Source organism: Musca domestica, unplaced genomic scaffold (assembly GCF_030504385.1).
Source record: "Musca domestica strain aabys unplaced genomic scaffold, Musca_domestica.polishedcontigs.V.1.1 27, whole genome shotgun sequence".
In the NCBI taxonomy this organism is placed as follows: Eukaryota; Metazoa; Arthropoda; class Insecta; order Diptera; family Muscidae; genus Musca; species Musca domestica.
In genome coordinates, this window is record NW_026712286.1 from 1,563,705 (window position 1) to 1,585,755 (window position 22,051).

Below are 22,051 nucleotides of genomic sequence, written 5' to 3' on the forward strand. Positions count from 1 at the left end.
ATATTCCCAATGTGACGTAGTAGTCATGAAAACCAAAGTTTATAATTTGAATATTAAATGTTTAAGAGATTTTTTGGGGGGTTCTCTTCTTCGGGTATTCTCTTTTCCTTATTGATATTTTGGTATGATATATGATATGATTGATGCAAATATTTGGATTTGCAAAGTTGGAGCAAAATCGGATTTTTCTTCCTCTTTCTGTGCAGCAAAACCTTTTTTTGAAAATGTTGACCTTTTGGTGGGGGAGATACTAGAAAGAGTGAACCGATTTTGATCATCTCCGAAATCGATCTAAGTTTGATAATAATATTACGATGTACCATGTTTGGACCAAATCGGATACTCCTTTCGAGAGTTATCGCCAGTCAGACATACAGAGGGACGGACGGACGGATATTACGATGAGGCACGTTTTCGCCGTATCAAATGATATTTACCCTCTCTAGCCATATGGCTGAGGGTATATAAAATGTCTATATATTTGTAATTGCACTGCGTAGCACAAAAAAAAAGTACTTCTCCTTCGATCATTGGTTAATTTTTGCACTTTACGTACCTTATCTTGCCACCGTCGTGGTTAACTTGGAGATGCTTAAATCACCTCTCTCTCTCTCTCTCTCTCTCTCTGAATACTACACACAAACAATTCTGCACCAAATATGTACCAAACTTCCCTTTTTGAGTTGATATCGTCGCATACTCTTAAACCATCCCCAAATCGTGTTATTTACTTTGTAGCCAGCCCTCCCCATTTTGCCCAAATACAAAATTACTTCTTTTTTAATCTGCCGAGTACAATTTCACAGTAACTAAAGGGTAGTCATTAAATCCATTGACTCAATTGTCAATGCCTGGTGGTGGTGGTGGTATTTTGGAATTTCTTATCAATATTTGCCAGTTCAGTGAACTAAATATCCCGCAGTTGGATAATGGTTACGCTCGATTCACACCCAATGCTTGGTGCATCCACATGATGCCCACACAAACCCATCACACTTCGAGCAACTCACATATGAAGTGGCTACAGATGGAATGGAAACTCAATACAATCGAAGAGTAATAAACACACGCCCCTCACTGCCACCAACAGCGTCCGCCCTCAGAGGCTGATTATTACCTCTGCGAACTACAATGGAACTTGAAAGTTAACAGCCAGACAATTGAATTGCTTTCCCAACCATAACCCAGCGATGCAGCTAAATCCCCTACTGAACAGGGAGGGGGATGTAGAGCAAGGTAAATCAGGCTCTTATCCTTGAGGATAATGTCTCATGAAATGGTTATTCGGTGAAGATGTGCAGTGGGTGGGTTTAAATGAAATTCCTTTAGCTGCATTGACATTCGATTGAAAGGTATTTCTCCACCACTTCTCTCTCTGCCTCTCCCTCCCTCCCTCCCTTACTCTTCATTCCCTTTGCTTTTCTGCCATCAAATTGAAATTCCTTTCAATTTCTTTCAGAACCAATGAACGTTGCTGCCAACGTTGGCTGGCATTTGCTGGCATAATAAACCATTGTCGGAAGTGTATTAGTGCAATGTGCCGGCGGATCAAAACGCATTCAAGACTACTTTACAAAGCTCATTTTATTTTTCTAAGATCCTACTTTTCTTCAGAAATTCGTTTAAATTATGTTCAGTTTAAAATTAGATTAGTTCTTTTGTTGTTAGTTGTTCTGTTTTCTTGGGGGGAAACGATTTCGTAAGGCGTTTTTTTTACAGCAGCAGCAATGTCAGTGTTTTGTGTGTGTGTGTGCGGGGGGTTTCTCGGGGGGTTGGTGGGGGAAATTCTTCTAGACTTCTCGGGGTGAAGCAGAGAATTTCGAACACGGCCACCAGCTCTTCTTAGGCAGTGTGTTTCTTGGCGGCACGCAACTTAGCCAATTTAGCTTGACGATAGGCGGCTTGACGGCGGGCCTGGACCAAACGAGCTTGACGTTGTCTCTGGCGGGCCAAGACAACTTCGGCGGGCAAAGCGTTGGCATCGAGTTCAGGGGGACCGTATACCTCATCGGGGGTGTTGTACAAGACAGAGACCTCGGGGGGACCATAGACTTCATCGGGAACGGGTTCGCTGGCTTCGGGGGCAACTTCAGCCTCCTCAACGGGGAAATCGGTGGGAGCAACTTCTTCGAAGGGTACCTCGGGTTTCAATTCATCGGCCGTGGGATAGGGAGTCACGGGTTCCTCGACTTCTTGGCGAGCCAATTTACGATTGCGCTGGATGAGGCGAACTGGACGACCACGTTGTCTTTGAGCTTCACAGCCAAGAACGGCGAAAGCCACCAGGAGCATGACAATAGCGAATTGGAACTTGGCCATTTTCTTTTTCGTTTGGTTGACGTTTGCTGGCAAAGAGCTGGGTTAGTGTTGAGAGTAAAGCAGGTTCTTTAGCTTTGGCTAAGCCGGGGACGACTGATACCATTTCGCCGAAGCGGCTCATCATTTATACCGCATGGATGGGCGATAGCTGCACCACGTCTAGATCCTTATTTGTCTAGATCGCACATTAATTACCGTGATTGGTCAGCATGCATGAGCAAAAAATAGTTGGCTGGCTGGTGGTTGGTTGGTTCGGTTGGCTCATTACTGCTGCTGGTGCTGACAATCAAAGTTATGCTGATTTTATGGGCTAACGTGACCAAAATGCTCCACTCACTTTCAATTCGGCGGCTATAGAATGGAATGCAAAAATTCATCAGCAACAACGCCATTAAGTCGACACCATATATCTAGCTGCCAGCCATCATTTTGCATTTTTATTTACACAAACACACACACACACTCATACAGACACATAAGCAGATCCGAACTGGATTTCATCCCCTTGCATCATTTGGAATTCATGGAGAAAAAAACGCCACAAAGAACGAATTCACTCACTGCTGTGGCTAATAATAATAATGCCAAAGACTCACACACACACACACAAGCACGCGAACACAAATGCACCAAATGTACCCATACATCGATACAATGCCTAATCAGTGCCCTGATTTCGTAAAAGTCTCTGTGCGACTCCACAATGCAGTGTCAAATAATTTTAATTAAGAATCCATCCATACACCAGCAAGCGAGCCACCAAACCGGCTAGCAGGCACTTGAACGAACACCTATTGCCGAATGTCGCATTTGGACATTGCGAATACGCCGGAAATCAAAGCTTTGGCTTTTGCCAAAATGAATCGAAAACGAAACAATTGGAGGAAACAATTGCAATTCAAACATCCTCCATCAATTCATTCATGGCGGCACAACAAAGCCACCCTTTTTTGGGGAGGGTGCCACTGTGTTTGGAGAAGAGAGAGGAGAGATTCGAGAGTGTGGTTGTCTATGAAATTGAAAAATTGTGGCGGTCTAAACATATTTATTGCAGGGCAAACAAAATATTGTTACACATCCCGGCCAGACGTCAATAATCACAAATGCCGCACAACTTTCCACATCATTGGCTGGGCTGCGTTGGGCGCCAACAATAGCAGCTGAATTCCTGAACAGAAGGGATTTGACACTGGTTGTCTATTAGGAAACAATGGCAAGGGAAGTTCTTTCATTTTTGGTCTCCAGTTCAAAGGGAATTTATCATATTTTCAGGGGACAGTACTTGGTGCGGAATGCTCCATTTAATTGGCATAGATGTGAAGGCATGTCACATATTTGTGTGCATTTGCCACACAGTATATTGAACGGGGTTAGAGAGATCAATTTTGGAACAGGGATACAGGAAATTTCATGCACATTGAAGTTTGATATCTGGAGTCTAGGTCAAAAATTGTTTCACAGCTTGTGCAGGAGCTTGGAATTACGGTCTCTTTGATTGGAAAAAGTGAGCATGAGTCTTTAATCAAGTTGACAATTGCCGACCACTTTTAGTCGACGGAACCTTAAGAATTCATAAATGGTTGCATATTTTTTTGGCGTATATTAAAATAAAAAGCAACCGAAATCTATGCTCTCAAAGTCGATTTTGAAAAATCGACTTTGCGATATTCAAATGTCTAATTAAGCTGCTCTGGTCTGTGATAGCTTCTCAAAGAGAGGCAGGTACGTTTTTAGACAAGTAAAAGAGTATTTGACTAGAGTATAATTTGGTCGATTTCGAGCGAAACTTACTCCCTCTCGAAAAGGAGCAAAGTCTACTCGCTCTTAATCGTGTGGCATACAAAGATGGAGAATATTTAATCCATTACATCTACTCGTACTCACAAGAGTTCTCCCGCTCGAATTCGAGCAGAGAGTGAAATTCGTAGATGAAGAGTAAATTTCGGAGATCTGTTTTTAAATCAGTAACCAGCAGTAGTGGACCGACATAACCCATAATAGAATGTGCGAGGTTTTATATTTTTGCGATTATCTAAAATATTTACCCTCTATTGGGAAGGTACCAATAGGATCATGCCACTTTTTCCAATTTTAGGTTCTTACAAATATAACGACGTGCGGTGTTTCAAGCACACCGAATGACCCATCGCTTCCTATAAATGATACGATTTTTTGAAAACTTTGACCTAGACCCTTTCTGAGTAAGGTAGAGGAAGTAGTGAGATATTATTCATTGTCGTACCTATCCAGGTTGATCCCAATCGTTTTTATGAAATATATGATTTTTTTAACATTATCTTCGAAGTTTCTCATTTTCACACCAGATCTAATAGAGAATATGGAGTCTATGTCAATTTAGTCTAAATGTTTCAATACAAATGTGTCCACATGTCTTAAATACTTTAGAACCCAAACTGTGTAGCTCCCTCCCATTGCCTTTGTGAGCGCAATTTAGGAAGCTGCATTCCCTAAAGTGACCTGCATGCGTGCGTTGAAACATATCGCACTCCGTGCATGCATGTAACACACACGGGCGCACATACACACGCATGCCCGGCAAATGGGGTTCCAGGACGTGGAATACTGTTGACAATTACATGCCTTGTGGTGCTCACGATACGTGCCGTACTTAGCCTTGTGGCTTCTCCATGGAATTAGCGCTTAAAATATACGATTGTCCACAGTGTGTTTGTGTGCGTGCATGAGCGTATGTGTGTGTGTGTGTAAGGGCACGGGCTTGTTTGGGCATGCATGCAAGTTAATTTCAGCCATATTGCATTACTGGCGTTTCACTTGCATTTCCTTCCACGCTGCATCCATCCAACATTCATGGCATTCGGACTTGAATCCTGACTCGGATTCTCTTCTTCATCGCCGTCCTCATTCTCATTCTCATTCTCATCAACATCAATGCCATCAACATTCTCATTGTCATCATTTTTCCACACTATTGACATTTGAACCGCACAGGACCCGGGTCCTTAGCCAGTTTTGCTGGAAGCCACATGTTTGTGTTTCTGCTCATGCAGCCTAACTTCATATGCTGCCGGTTTTCGGGGGGGGGGGGGGGGGGGGGGGGGGGGGGGGGGTTCCATGGGGAGCTGGGGATGGTTGGATTGGATGGCTGCTCGACTGTTTGTCCAATCCAACCAAATCCCCGAATTGTCGGTGTGTTTTGTTTGCTGTGACGGTTTTATGGAGGGCCTTGTTACCCACTTTGGTGTTGTTTTATTGCCATTGGCTGATATGGCTGTTGATAATGTTTGGACGGTTGTGGCAAATTGCGCTTCATCAGGATGCATGGCAGCGACTGGAACGGGACACTCAAAAAAAAATGGCATAGTTGTGTTTGTGTCACTTTAGTGGCTTTATTGATGTCCATATGCTGTCCTTTCAAATTTAGCCATAGGCAATTTTGGATATCACCACCACTGGGGTTTTGACGGTTGGGCGAGGTTTCGTTGGACGGCAAGGGGCATTTGTAAATTTATTAATTTGAAAAAAAAAAATGCAAAAAAAACAAATGCATTGCAGAGTTAATAGAGTAGAAGGATGGACTGTCATCCATGCATTCACAATTGAGAACAAAATAACTATTGGGACTGGAGACCACTTTCAATATTTTAGGTAAATTAGAACACATATCCATCTGTTATTTTTGAGAATAAAGTTGAAAACAATTTGCATTTTTATGTTGTGATCTGAATTACATACTGGACTATACTTACTTCCGGAGAAGGAATCTTAACACCAGGTAATAGAATTGTATGTTTTGAAATGTCTTAAAAAATTTCCCAAAATAGATTTTAGTTGCCTTCCATGTTATACTCTTCGTTTGAAACGTGAGGTAATATTTTCGGAACTGTTTTACCCTCACCTTTCTGGAGGGGGAGAAAGACCCTTATGTTTCGTTTGAAACGTTGGGCGCCACTCGTGTATGGATATCTAAAACAAGGCGGCGACATTCAATAGAGTGCTGTAGGTTGACATCTGTTTAACAACTCTTCTCTCTAAGTATTGCGTAGTATTAGAGAGTGTTTCCTAGCATCAGCATGGATTCCGAGAGCAACAAGGTTGGGCGCCACTCGTGCGTAGAATGTTGAAAAAAGGCATCGATAGTCGGTAGATTTCTCAAGGGCTAGGAGATATTTTCGAAACTGTTTAACTTCCTCCTTACTGTAGAACCCCTTACCGATTAGGGCGAGAGTAAGACCCTCATGTTTCGTTTGAAATGTTGGGCGCCACTCATGCGCCATATTCTGAATCAAGGCATTGATCTTCTTTAGAAGAAAATACCTGTGATTTAACATGGATGTGACCACATATATATTGTAGTTATGTATATATAACCAAAAATCTGTTTTAGGTGTTATTCTCGTGCGAAAAATAACTTGTCCGGCCGAATTTTCAATACCGAAATTAATTAATATTAATCTTTTTAGTTTTCATTCAAAATTTTTTGTTTTCAACGTCAGTTTATGGGAAATGCAGATTTTTGGTAAACCAAATCCCATATTTATTTCTAACTTTCATTCTTCATTCATTTCATTCCTCAAATATCACCCACCCCCCATAAAAAATTCCCTGGCAATGAATTCTAATTCGACATCGTTGTGGGAACTTTTACTATTTTCCAACACGATGATAATGGCAAACATTCATCATTTATTTAGGGTCACAAGCTGTGTGACATTCCATTTATTCAAATCTTTGTGGATATTTCTTACGAAATTAAACTAATCAAACCCCAAAGAAAAACCTCATTAAGGCAAGTACTTCCCCCCTCAAGCGGAGGATGAAGGGGAAATACAAATCGTTTAGATGTTGATCTATTTGGGACAGCTTTAATAACATCAACAAAACTTCTTCGTTAGACTACATTGTCAAGGTCGTCTGGATGAAATATACATATATACACATACACACACACTCACACAATTTCATTCAAACCAGTTTTTGCCAAAGCTTATTCGGGATCTGTCACCAAATCAAAGCAAAGCAAAGCAAAGGAAAGGAAATAAAACCCATTGACAAATTTAACATTTTGCATGCGAAATGACAACCAAAACACACACCAACAAACTGACATGTTAATGTTACCAATACCAGTACACAAACACACCTACACACTCTGCTAAGAAATGAGAGTTGAGATTTTTGAATAGTGCTTTCTCTTTCACTCTTCTAATGTAGATTACATAGGACCATATTAAAAGCTAGTTAATGTTAAAGCACACAGGCACACACGTACACCTACACACAGACTCACACACTTGCCAAAGATGAATGAAACCCGAAATGTGTGTGTGTTGTTGTGTTTTTTTTTGTTGCTGGGAAGAAAATTGACATTTAACTAACAAGGCACGTAGCATCTCAACACAGCTCAGCACACAACAACAATATAATCTTCGAACACACACACACATGCTCATGCACATCACCCACTAATAAAGCGAGGTGAGACCAGCTTTGGATAGTAAAGGAAACTATTAAAGTTGATGAGCAATGCCTTCCAAATGCCTGCCTATATTTGTAAACATTATTAAGTTAAATGTTTAGAATTATTAATAAAATACCTAAGTTATCTGGGCTTATGTAAACATACATTAGGGTGTGGCGGAAATGGGATGATGAAATGAATGGGATAAATGTATATAATTACTTTGCAGGTGATAGTTTTATTTTATAAAATATAACAACAAATCGCCAGAATATAACTTGCTTAAACAGTAATGGTAGCACATGATTCATCAAAGGCATTTAACCAGACAATCTGACCATACTGTTCAATTGACTCGTTGGGCGCCACTCCTGTGTCGATTTCTGAAACAAGATGTCGTGGCTCGGTAGAGTTTTCCAGGTTAAGGTGATAACTCCGGAACAGTTTAACCTTTGTGAAATTCCATAATGATCTAGGGGAAGAGAAAGCCATCGTGCTTTATATGAACCGTTGGACGCCACTCGTGTGAAGAATTTTGAAAATAGGTGTCAATGCTTGGTAGAGTCCTCCCGGTCGAGGTAATATCTTAGGAAATGTTTAACATCTGCCTCAATAGAATTCCATAATGATTTAGAAGTCGAGAAAAACTCCCATGTTTCGTTTGAAACATTGGGCGCCACTCGTGCGTCGAACTTTATAAGAATGCGTCGATTCTCTAAGTCGAGGTGGCATCTTCGGGAGTGCTTAACCTCTCTTCTCTTTAATTATTCCGTAGTAGTATAGAGTGTTTCCTAGTTGCCGATTATCTGCATGGGTTCCTAGATATAGATATAGCTCATGCTATACCAGCGTAGTGGAAGTATATGATCTATCAAAGGCATTTGATAAAATCAATAACGCCATACTACTTGTTTATAATACTGGGCGCCACTTGTACGTCGAATTCTAAAACAAGGCGCCGGGGTTTGACAGAATTCTCCAGGTTGAGGTGATATTAAGGGAAATATTCAACTTTTGTTTTTCTAAAATTCCCTAATGGCTTAGAAGGAGAGAAAAACTCTCATGTTTCCTTTGAAACGTTGGGCGCCACTCGTGTTTCGAATTCTGAAACAAGTTGTCGATGGTAGGTAAAGTTTTCGAGGTTGGGACGATACCTTCGGAATTGTTTAACCTCTTTTCTCTCTGATTATTCCGTAAAATGAGAACGTGTTTCCTAGTTGCCGATCATCTACATGGATTCCGAGAGCAACAAGTTACAACAACAACAATTGGCCAGAACAGATCATGCTATACAACCGTAATGGGGAACATGACTTATCGAAGGTATTTAATACAGACAAGCTGGCTATACTCTTTGCTTAAAACGTTGGGCGCCATTTGTACGTCGAATTCTAAAACAAGGTGCTGATGCTCGGTTGAGTGAAACAGGGTGAAGTCACATTCCCAGAAACGTTTACATCCCGCCCTTTATAAAACTCCCTGATGGTGTAGAGGGAGAGAAACCCCTTCATGTTCCGTTTGAAACATTGGATTCCACACGTTCACAGCGGCAAAAATAGTGTCCATATCAAGCAGGACTTAAGGCACAGTCAGGGAAGCAAAGCTCTTGTCGCTCATGGCTGCAGAAAGACGACAGCTGTCTTTACAAAGCAGAGTAGATTTGGCAGAAAAGTGTATAAATAGTTTTCGGTTTTTTATTCCACAAATTATAATTTTTTCTGCCATGGAATGGATTTTTTTACAGCCGTAAAATAGTTTTCATCCTGAAGGCTTTAAAAAATGTGTTATGTAATAGATATGTACAATATTTTACAAATTTCAGGATCCAACCCAATGTACACCCACACAAGCTAATTTGTTTTTGTATTTATGAATAAAATAATAAAAACAACAACAACAACAAAATATTAATTATCAAATTTACACAGACTTATTATACAATACGAACGAAAGGCTGGCAGACAGACAGACAGACAGGCAGTCATACCAATCACACACACATACACAAATAATACACGGCATATCGTCATGCCTGTTGACGATTTGTCAAGTTTGGATTGTAGCCAAATTGAGACAGACGCCAGCCACTGTCGTTGCCGCCATTACACTTTCCATTTCAAACTCAGCCGTTTGCCTCCCTCGGGGGATGTTTTAGAATCGAAACCAAAAAAAAAAGCAAACACCAAACAAAACAAGGCAAGCCAACTGAATATGGACTCGGCTGGGTTATTTAATGAGAATTTATATAAAAATAATGAATTCCGGCTGGAGTGGAATTAGTCTGTTGAAAATATTACAAATAATTAGTAGCAAGCGGCCGCTGTTGTTGCTTTTGTTGTTGTTTTGAATTTTGCCAAAAAGGATCTCCGTGTGTTTTGTGCTTTTCTTCTTCTTCTCCATCAAATTTGGAATATGGAGCGGTGTTTCAAGTTCCTTTGGCTAATGGCGTTAATTTCCAGCATTTGTTTGGCAAATGCTAGACAAATTCGCTACAGCCGCTACAGGACCGAGATTACCGAGGACGATATTGATGCCGGCAATATTGTCGAGCCATTTGAAATAGAGGCAACGGTGAGGGAGATTAAATATGCCCCCTATCCAGCTGCCGGTCTTAGGCCAAGCAAACCATTTACCGTTGAAGAAAATGAAAGTGAGGCGGCCAATGAAGCAGCTGCGGACAGCTTGACCATGACCACGACGGAAGGTTATGCCGATGAAACCACAACCACAGGGGCTGATGTGGATGCAACAGCAGATGGAGATGAGGTAAAAGCTCCCTACCCAGCTGCAGGTTTCAGACCGAAAATTCCCTTCAATTTGCCCGATAGAATTCAAAGAGGCGATATTACCACAGAAATGCCACAGTTGGAGGAGACAACCACAGCGAAAATAGAAAGTGAGATACCAACTACCACCACCTATGCCCCCGAGGTTAGTACAAAGGTGCCATTGGCTGAATTTACCACCAGAATGCCAGAAGAAGTTACACAAGAGCCGTTGGATTTGGTCACAGATACTCCTGCAGATGTGAATGAGGTTAAAGCTCCCTATCCGCCAGCTGGATTTAGACCAAGAATTCCATTTAATTTGCCAACAGAGAATCAGGTGGAAGAAGCTGAAGAATCAGCAGCTGTTGTGCCCACTGATGAGCCGAAGGAAGAGGTCTATGTGAAGGCCCCTTATCCACCCAACGGCTATAGGCCTGCCATAGCGTTTCTTTTGCCCAGCGAGCAACTAAAAGAAGAGGAAATGATGGAAAACAAAGAAGAAGACAAGGAGGAAGTTTCCCCCAAGGAGGACAACAGCAACCATCCCGCCTGTGGTTCCAGTACAAATCCCTTGGCCCCCAAGCCGGCTGATGGTGCCAAAAAAGATCCCGATGCGGAGACAATATTTGTAAATCCCCAAACTGTGGTAGTGCCGGTGCGCTTGACTGCCCAACCTTTGCTGCTGGCTAGGCCCCTTGTCTACACCACCCACCTGCGAACCTGGTGATGTGGTGGACTCCGCTCAATAGCATTTAAAAGTTATTTTGTGAAATCATGTTTTGTTCCGAAATTCTGTTGCAGTATTCCTACTTATTGTTGTATTAATTTGTTAAGTTTAATTTTATGTATTTTTTGGCTATTGCTTAATATTTTATCCGAAAGAAAAGAAAAAAATGAATGAATGAATGAAACTACAGAAATGCATAAAAAATTCAAAACTATGTTTGAATAGATTTTTTATTTCGAGAATGTTTTGTTGTTGTTTTTGGCTTACAAAAAATTACCATATTTGTCGTTGTAATTTTTGTTGTTTTATTTGTTACTACTGGTTTCTAGGTCACTGTAACACCAACACCACTACAGACCGAATTCTATTTCATTTCACATTCATGTCGAGAACATTGCCAGAAAAAAAAAAAACATCATTCCCTCTCTTCTATCTTCCCTCTCCTCTGCCCAAAACTGGTAATCGTTCGTTTGGAGACAACAGAAGAAGAAACCTATTGAGAGATCCACCATTAGAACGGAAGTAGGAAGACATTTGTATTCGAAAATATTGTCCATAAAAAAACACACAGCCCCACAACGTGTTGCATACCAATGCGGTGGGTCTTTGTTGTGTTGTGGTCTTGGCTTAGAGGCCCCTTCGAACACCAAACACCCAGCAACGAGCAACGAGCAACACCAACCCAACTTAACTTAGACACAATCATATACCAATCAAATTTACTATGTGTTTGTAGTTCTTATTCGTTCGTTTTTTTTTGTTTAAGTTTCGATTTCGATTTGGTTTTCAATTTCAGTTTTTTTGGTCTTTTCTGCTATTATCCGTATTGTATTGTAATTTTTGTTGTTGTTTCTATTATTTCGGGTTTGGTATTATTTTCTCAAAACAATTTAATTCGATAATAAACACCAGTAAAAATAAAAGTAACCATTATTGTAAATATCTTTTGCTTTTAGTTGTTGTTGTTTGTTTTTTTCTTTTTGTGAAAAGACCAGTCCGATTTTGGCAGGCATTGAAGAGACTTCACAAAGAAAAGAAAATTGATATAGGACCATAATTGTTACGAGGCACAATGGAAGTAGAATAAATTCAACAATTTTGATGAAAGGGAGCGTGGGAATAGGGGAATAGAGAGGGAGGGAAAATAAGAAATCTAGAGACATGTGTGGGAGAAATACAGTACATGGTGGGAGAATTATGCCATGAGTGTTTTGTTTTGGAAAGTATTGATTTAAGCTAAAATATGAAAAAAAACCAATCTCAAAAATTGATAGATCGTTAGATAGAAAGCAAAAAATGTCGGAATGAAGGCAAAAAATGTCGGAAATTGCATCAAATTTTAGAATATGTTTAGATTTGCTCGAATTGGTCACCTTTGGCACGAATTATGACCTTCAAATGGCCAATGAAACCGTCACACGCTGCCCGAATGTTGGTCAGCGGTATTTTGGTCGAAAATACTCCAGACACAATAGTCCATCGGATTCGTATCCGGAGATTTTGGTGGCCATTGTGCGCTGGAAATGAAAGAAGAAACTCATTTTGTAGCCATTCTTGGGTGGCGCGTGCTGAGTGCGATGGTACTGAGTCCTGTTGGAGTGCCCAAGGTCTGCGGCCAAAATGTTTGCGTGGCCAAAGCTTTAATACACCCTTCAGAATTTTTCGCGATAATATTCGTCATTTGTTCTGATGCCACGGTCTATTAATACGAGCGGAGAGCGACCATTAGTTGTTATGACGGCCTACACCATCACAATGGCCGCCGCTTGAGTTCTGGTGGCCAACCGAAGGTGCACATTTTTAGCTGACGTCTTTAGCAAGTAAACACGATCATTTTGCTTGTTTACAAACTGCTGGACATGGAGAAAACCAAATTCGGCCAAGCGAAGGACCTCTTTAGCTCTTATGAGTCTATTTTTTCTTGTGTAAGTTCCTGCACTTTTCGGAATTTTAATGGCTTTACCTTTTTTCAATATTTGCCGAATGGAATATTGCGATATGTTCAGCTCACGAGCTATTTTTCAGCCACTGCGACTGGGGTTTCGATCAAGTCGCTTCTTTACTTTTCGAACCATTTTTGCTGATGTTGTAGTTTTCTTCCGTTCACTTCCTTAACGTCGGGTTACGCTACCAGAATCACGGTAACGAGCGATCGTACGAGACACTAAAGATTAATTCACATTTAAATGCTGGAGCACTCTAACAATAGGCACTTGTGGTTTTCCAGCCAAATATAAAAAAATCACATGATCACGCTTGAATTGCATAACGAATAACTTTTTTTCTGGAAAATTCTCACCAAAATGCTTTTGTACGCTTGTAAACAATATAATGAGCTGTCACTGGAATAATTTTAACAGCAGTGGGATGGGTGGCTTAAAAATGGCAGCAGTCTAACTTTTCTCATCTTTTATATTTCTCTCTGGGAAAAATGTGGAGAATCTCACTTTATATATTACCAGAGCTCCGATTTGGAATCATGGCCTCCAGCATACCTTCATGTTGGGCGCTATAATTTTGATTGCCGGTTGCCAAAATTCAAATATGAATTAACTTTAAGTACTTTCACATTTACATTTCCAACTTCGTCTGATCGCGTAACATCAAGGGTTACATATTTTGTCGCTTAGAATAATTCTGGTACCTTTTATTACAAATTTCCAAAAATCCTCTTACACGTCAGTTCTCAGATAGTCATTGATGAAGTACTATGTATCGTTATCGTCGGTATACAAGGTAAAAAAAGGCCGAAGCTACGATAAAGACCAAACCATTGTATCCAAGATTAGAGAAACAAGTAAAATATCAATACTTTATGAAATCTGTGATAAGGCCATCAAAGGGGGAAGTTTTCACAAAAAAAATCGAACTGGAACAAAATATATGGTCCCACAATCCAAAAATGGCCCCAATCCAAAACAATATTTTTTAAAAGATCTTCTTGCTTATTTTTGAATAATTTCAATGTTAATCCACTGCTTTCAACTTGGCTTTTGAGAGCTAGTTATATTCCATATCGTATAAATGATTCACTTCATTTTATACTTATTTTTAGATTTTATTACATTATAAATATTTTTTTATAAAATCGAAAATCCGTTTGTGAAATTTATTTGAAACATGTTTTTTCAATTTAAGCAAAAACATGCCAGCTTATTGAGATTTCTTCAACGTTTCATTGTTGTTTTGCGTTACTTATACGCCCCAATGGACAGAGTGTTTTAAAATACTCACACACACACACACACATGTATGCATACTTTTTAGATGGCGTCTTGCCTGCTACAAATTGCACTCTAAAATACCTCCGAAAAATTGAAATTCAATCACTTCAAAAAAATAAAAATTAAAATTAATGGTCGCGCATTAGCATAAATGAATTGCGTATTATATTTTTGTCACACGGCAGAACAATTCATTATTTTTATGTCAGTTTTTTTGGAACCCAAAAAACAAGAAACTAAAATTTGAATTCTGAGTTTTTTGGAATTGAATTCAATGCAAAGCCAAAATGTTCTTCTTCTTCTTGTTTGCCACTCTAATTTTTAATCGTGAATTCGTTCACCCAGCTACATGCTGTTGTTGTTTTTCTTTTTTGCAACAAATTTATCAAATATGTATTTCATTTACCTGCCTTTTGTGAAATATGTTCACGAATGATAAATGGTTCGCTGCGCTACCAAAACATAAATGCAAAAATAATGACAAAATATTCAGTTCGGCTACTGTGGGTGACGATTGTGGGGATATTCAAAAAAAATAAAAAAAAAAACAAAACAAACACCACAATTCGAAATAACAACAAAAATCGAAGACACATTTTGGTACGTGTGTGTGTGAGCGAGCACACAACGACCATCGGATCACAGTCAAGCCGGCCGTACGTGACAAACATACCGAATTATTTTGGTTTCTTACCAAAAATGAGAAATACAAACACACACACACACACACATTTATTGAGATGTGTGTGTGTTTGAGTGTGGGTACATATTTATAAACATCATTGCTTAGGCCTCTTTTGTATGAACTTCATTTGGTTTGCAGATTCTATTTAATGGGTACCCTACATTACTTCAGGGGAGGTCTGACTGGAAAAATTTGCTACAGTACTACACAATATGTTCGGAAAATTGTACACCTTTGTAGTAAAAACTGTAGAATTCAATCAGCCGAATAAAACAGTCGGTTGAAAATAATGGGCTATTCCTAAAAATATATGGCAAAACTGCTTATTTTTCCCATTATCAAGTAATGAGTAATGTCCTCAGGCAAAATATATTTTGAAATCAGATTTCATTTGCTAAAATTGAAACACATTTCTGCAAGATCATAAGCCTCTTTGTGTAATTTAAATAAAAAAATGTGTTATTAATTTGTGTCCTGCAAACAAATTCAGACTGCTATCATTTTTAAGCCACTCGTCCGACAGCTGTTAAAATTATTCCAGTGACAGCTTATATATTGTTTACAAGTGTACAAAGTCATTTTGGTGAGAATTTTTTTTAGAAAGAAAGTTATTCGTGATGGAATTTAAGCGTGGTAGTGTGTTTGGCTGGAAAACCAAAAGTGGCTATCGTTAGAGCACTCCCACATTTAAATCTGAATAAGTCTTTTGTGTCTCATACCATCGCTTATTACTTGATACTGGTAGCGTAGCCCGACGTCAAAGAAGTGGACGGAAGAAAAAAGCAATATCAGCAGAAATGGTTCGAAAAGTAAAGAAACGACTTGATCGAAAATTGAAAAATGAGCTCAGGGTAAAGCCATTGAAATTCTAAAGATTGGAAGAACTTACACCGCAACAGAAAGAAAATAGACTCAAAAGAGCTAAGGAGTTACTTCGCTTGGCCACCACAGAAAGTGGTGAACTGCCGAATTTGGTTATCTCCGATGAGAAAACATTCGTTGTCCAGCAGTTTGTAAACAAACAAAATGATCAGGTTTACTTGCCAAAGAGGTCAGTTGAAAATGTGCACCTTCGGTTGGCCACCAGAACTCAAGCCTCAAGCCTGCCATGGTGATGGTGTGGGCCGCCATAATAGCCGAAGGGCGCTCTCCGCTTGTATTCATCGACCGAGGGTATCAGAATAAATGCCGAATATTATGGCGAAAATATTCTGGAGGGTGTATCAAAGCCGTAGACCTTGGACGTTCGCACTCAGCACGCACCACCCAAGAATGGTTGCAAAATGAGGTCCCTCGTTTCATTTCCAGCGCACAATGGCCACCAAAATCTTCGGATACCAATCCATTGGACTATTGTGTCTGCAGTATTTTGGAAAGCAAGGTTGGCACTAAAAATATCAAAGTGTCGATCACCTCAAGCAAGCGCTTCGCCGGGAATGGGCCAAAATACTGCAGAGCAACATTCGGGCAGCGTGTGTCGGTTTCATTGGCCGTTTGAAGGCCATAATTTGTGTCAAAGACGACCAATTCGAGCAAATCTAAACTTATTCTAAAATTTGATGCTATTTCCGACAGTTTTTGCTTTCATTCAATTAAATTGAAAAAATGTATCAATTATTGATATGTTTGACTTTAATGCAGTTTTCTATCTCACCCTGTATATTTAATAATTTTTATTAAAATTTGTTGATTTTTAGTTATTTATTTCTATCTTTTTTTAAATTATTTGGGCTCGAAGGAGGAGGAAGGGAAAAAAGAGATAGAGAGTTTAATTTAGAGGGAGATATTAAAACTAGAACGAGAGATAATTGATTTTATATTGGGTGCTTTGTATAAAAAGGGAAAGGTATTAGAGTGGGTAGACGAATGTGACTCTAGGTGAAGGGCTGTAGGGCATCATGACGTCGTTTCCACTTTATATAAATATTTTCTTGTTTTTTTTCTCTTTGCTGTCCTGTAGATCAAAAAAGCCTATTTTTTCTTTTTTTCTTTGGCCCATGTTGATTCAGACCAGTCAGTCAGTTAACCAACATTTTGCACGAACATTGAACCGAAAACTTCCCCTCCCTTCGTAGCAGCCACACAGCAGTCCTATCTTGTCACATTGCACACGATGGACTGAACGCCTACACGTGCTGTCTTGTTGGTGTTGTTATATTTTTTGTTGTAGAATTCAATTTCAGCATTGTTGCCAAACCCAAGTCATAGGCCTTTGAGTCGTTCGTTTGTCTCTTTGGAGCCGATACAGACACTGCTGTATTATAAATCCATGTTGGACTTAAATAGTACGGAATTAACTTGTGTTTCATTCTGGTATTGGATGTTCTGTGTGGGAGTGTGTGTGTGAATGTTCCCTCCTGGACTCCCAGCACAAATACATACATTGATGAATGGTCCATGGGCAGTAGGAACAAGTGAAACTTATTCACCTGTTGCTCAAATGTCCTTTTCGATTATGGCAAAAGGATACACACTCTGTGCATGTTCACGTCCGTTCATTTACTCCCCAATTATATGTCTATCTGTCGTTGTTCTAGTTCTATTTTCCCCCTCCACCCCTATTCGGATAGGTGAATTTGCTTGAGTGCGTGTGTGTATGTTCTGCAGTCCGCATTGGAATCCTTACTCCAACTGCCATTGGAGACTTATTTATTTCAATTTAATTTTACATTTCTATTCCGTCTTGTTCAAATATTGGTTGATTAAGTACTTGTGGCAGGATATTTGTCCTTTTTGTGCAAATAATGTTGAAATTATTTAATGACGTCGTTTCAGTTACAGGGATGGATGCTGCGATTATTAATTCAGAGGTGGGTTTCATTTGAAATGTGTTTAAACTGAGAGAGGGAGGTAGAATTCGATGGGAAAGGATAGAATGTAGAAAGGATTTCAAAGGATACTCAATTAGAAATGATGGGTGCAAAATTTCTTTTATAGAACACGGGAATCTTCCACATAAATCGGAAAAATAAGTCGATTTTTTTTAATGTTATTGAAGACAGGTATAGTTCTATTGAGATCAATCCCTTTACGGGACAAGATTGTATCAATTATTATGAAATCGTTTTGAGGAAGCTTTTCACATTCTGTATTCAGTTTTTCATGTTCTATTCCCAAATTGTAGCCACCATGAGTGATCCCAAAACAATACCTTCAAATATTTTTAATATTTTAAATAAAAAAATATATATTTTTTTTATTTGATAAATGAAATACCTAATTTCCCTAAAAACAAACGTCAACATGACTAAATTTGGTTTCAAAATAATAATGAAAATAATAAAATATGAATTTTCAATACATGAAAGTGAGCATTACACTGCCAATATCAACGGCATCGGGCAGATTATTGGGAAACGTAGTAGAAGATGGGTTGTGGGACAAATTGACGCTGGAGTTGGAGACGGGCTGGGGCAGCTTTGCGTAGTTTGGCGGCACGAACGGCACTTTTGCGAGCACCAGCACGACGGGCTGTCAGACGAGCAGATTCAACAGCTTCCTCCTCTTCGGCGGCAGCTTCTTCAGCAGCAATAGCTTCTTCCTCTTCGGCTACAGCAACGGCTTCCTCTTCTTCTTCGGCAGTTGGGACAACATCCTCAGTTTCGGCAGGCAAATCCTGTTCTGGAGGACCATAGACTTCATCGGGTTGATTTGGAGTAATTTGTTCGGGAGCTTCAGCTTCATTGAATGGCACTTCAGGTTTCAATTCATCAGCCGATGGGTAGGGAGTGACAGCTTCCTCAGCCACTTCTTGGCGGGCCAAAAAACGATTACGTCTTCCCTGGAAACGTCTGCGGGGAGCCTCAGCGGAGACCAAAGCAATAGCCAAGAAGGCAACGAAAAGGATTTGCATGAATTTAGCCATGTTAAAAGGTTTAGGGTTGTAATTGACGGTTGAATGGAAGACAACTGATATCGATTGGTCAGCTTGGAAAACTATTTATACAAAATAATATTTTTTTGTTGTGTATGGAATCTCAGACCATTTGTGTTGTTGTTGTTTTAGTTGGTGGACATGTACTACCACTGCTAATTGTTGTACTTTTTGTGTGTAATTTTTTTTTTGTTATTTTTTGTCTTCGTGTAGGTCTCGTCTCCGCTGCCGTTGCCTGGTCAATGGTGTTGGCTTTTTGTGAACCTGATCCGCATATTTTAATAATTCAAGAGCTTCTTCTTTTAAACTTTAGCGCCCACATGCCAGCAATTAATAATTCGTGTACCTTGAAATTGTTATTTCACTTCCTATGATCGTTTCTTCCGGATGGGTCCCCCAAAAAGTTCGATGGATGAAGGGATTTTTTCAAAAATACTTTAAAATGTTTGTATTGTTCTACAAACGACTATATTTTTGTAAATATTAATGGTGTAATTAAACAATTACAAAAAAAAAAAAAAAAATAAATAAATAAAATAAAAAAAATCATCCGATTGTCATTAAAAATTGGTTATATAAGAAGAGATAGAAGCTATAGATGTCATATTGAGAACCAATTTCTTTTCTCTCAAGAACTCGCTCTCTATTCCAACTTCCCTTAGAATTTTTAAATCGTCGACAAATAAGTGTAGAAAATTTCTTATACATTTTTGTATTGTAAAAAATAACCTTGGACAACATTCATATTTATATTTCACATAAAAATGAATCGCTATATATAAAAAATACCAAGGGAGGCAATATACCAATTGAGAGAAGATGATTATAAAATAGAGATCTATTACTGTATAGAAAATTAGTACCAAATTTTTTAAACTTTTAAAATATCAGATATTACCGCTGCAGGAATGCCTTATATTCGCGTAGAACTTAAAATGCCATCCATGAACTCGTTCTGTTAACAAAAATTGTCAAACCCCCTAAAATTTTAAAATAGAAGCTATTTCTCTATGTCCATATCAGGCTAACCTATGTTGACAATGGTGTTATTTATCATTCCCATAATTCCAAATTTTTAACAATTGACCCCTCCCGAAATGGTTTTGAATGTTCCTAGCGCCCAGTGGCGTCCTCTTCAGAAACTTGTTCTTCTCTAATTTTGGACGAGTAGAAAATAGTAGTATGATTGCCTACTTCAGGTCCGATTACGTTGAAAATCAAAGATGTCTTTTTGGAAACCATTCTTCAAAATATGGAGGTGCCGTTGCATTTGGCTATCAGCGTTCACTTGCCCGACAAAACTGGTAAAACTTGCAAGCAAAATTGTGGCGCCCAACTGTGATGTCATAACTGAAAATGTTGATTAACAGTCGACCTCTCCCGAAATTGTTTTCTAAATTCACATACGTCCAATGACACTCTTAGGAAACGGCTTGCTCTCCATTTCTAGGGCGAGTTGAAAATGGTAGTGTGGTTGTCAACTTCTGATTGTATGACGATGAAAACCCTAAAATGTCATTTTGGAACCCATTAGATAAAATATGTGCTCAAAACCCTTTTATAGCCTAAAAATGGGAGGTGCCGTGTGAATGTTAGACGTTCACGATTCCGACAAGAAAACAGGAGAAACTTTTAAGCAATATTATGGCGCCCAACTGAAATGTAAATTCTGAAAGCGTAGATTTTAACAGTTGACCTATCCCCAAATTGTTTTTTGATGTCCGTTGCGCCCAGTGGCACTCTCTTTAGAAATATTTTGCATTTTTAGGGCGAGTAGGAAATAGTAGCATGACTGTCAACTTCTGATTGGATGACGCCGAAATTTCATTTAGGAAACCCTTCGATAAAATATGTGTTCACAACCTTTTTATAACCTAAAAATAAGTGTAACCGTTGCATCCTGTTTTACATCTTTTACTATAACATTTTTCCCGTGTCATACAACAAAACTAATAAAACTTGTAATGGCGCCCAACATGGAAGTATGCAGGTGGCACTGGGAGTCCGACACTCTCCAAAATAGTTACCATTCTGGCATGTTCTTACATTTTTTGCATAGGAAAAAATATTATTGGTACCTTTTTTACAGCATATAAAATGTGGTCACCCTGAGCAACACGTAAAAAGACAAATACTTCAGGTGGTCTAGCCTTTTTAAACATTGCTTTAAAAAAAATAACGATATTTTTTGTAATTTTTATTATTTATTTATTTTTTTTTTAATTATAACTACGACAAAAACACATGACTAAATTCTCTAAATTGGAAATTCCTCCAACAATTTTTTGTAATACTTAAGCTAATTCACGAAGAAATGAGTCTATTTACTCATTGCATTGTCCCCACTACAAATTACTGTGCGACGTAGAAGTAAACGGGTTGAGCAACAAATTGACGCTGGAGCTGGAGACGGGCTGGGGCAGCCTTGCGCAATTTGGCGGGACGAACAGCGCTTTTACGGGCACCAGCACGACGGGCAGTCAAACGAGCAGATTCCACAGCTTCAGCGACGGCAACAGCTTCTTCCTCTTCGGCCACAGCAACGGCTTCCTCTTCTTCTTCGGCAGTTGGGGCGATATCATCAGTTTCAGCAGGCAAATCCAGTTCTGGAGGACCATAAACTTCATCGGGTTGATTGGGTGTGATTTGTTCGGGAGCTTCAGCCTCATTGAATGGCACTTCGGGTTTCAATTCATCAGCCGATGGATAGGGTGTGACAGCCTCCTCAGCAACTTCTTGGCGGGCCAAGAAACGATTACGTCTGGCCTGGAAACGTCTGCGGGGAGCCTCAGCAGATACCAAGGCAATGGCCAAGAAGGCAACGAAAAGGATTTGCATGAATTTAGCCATGTCTTTTTTGTGTGTTTGTGTTTAGATTTAGATTCGAGATTGTGCGGAAGGTAACTGATGTTGGCCTCTAATCCAAGCCGGCTATTTATATCACTCGAAATTGACGCGAAATTTGTAATGAGTCAACCTTGTGCGTGTGCGGCTAGTTATGTTGTTTTATGGGT

The 22,051-nt window shown here is 39.4% G+C and overlaps 3 protein-coding genes across 3 annotated transcripts; 1 reads left to right on the forward strand and 2 right to left on the reverse strand.

The window, feature by feature from the left end:
* The first annotated feature begins 10,019 nt into the window (after positions 1-10,019).
* Positions 10,020-11,468, forward strand: LOC101888925 (uncharacterized). Its single transcript, XM_005177108.4, has one exon. It carries the CDS (start codon positions 10,172-10,174, stop codon positions 11,252-11,254), a length of 1,083 nt encoding a protein of 360 aa, XP_005177165.1. The 5' UTR covers positions 10,020-10,171; the 3' UTR covers positions 11,255-11,468.
* Positions 11,469-18,432: 6,964 nt separating this feature from the next.
* LOC101888342 (titin-like) lies at positions 18,433-19,239 on the reverse strand. The gene has a single exon (XM_005177200.4). It carries the CDS (start codon positions 19,026-19,028, stop codon positions 18,510-18,512), a length of 519 nt encoding a protein of 172 aa, XP_005177257.1. The 5' UTR covers positions 19,029-19,239; the 3' UTR covers positions 18,433-18,509.
* A 2,087-nt stretch (positions 19,240-21,326) lies between these two features.
* On the reverse strand, positions 21,327-21,953 carry LOC101888174 (uncharacterized). The gene has a single exon (XM_005177199.3). It carries the CDS (start codon positions 21,885-21,887, stop codon positions 21,390-21,392), a length of 498 nt encoding a protein of 165 aa, XP_005177256.1. The 5' UTR covers positions 21,888-21,953; the 3' UTR covers positions 21,327-21,389.
* Between the last annotated feature and the right edge of the window lie 98 nt (positions 21,954-22,051).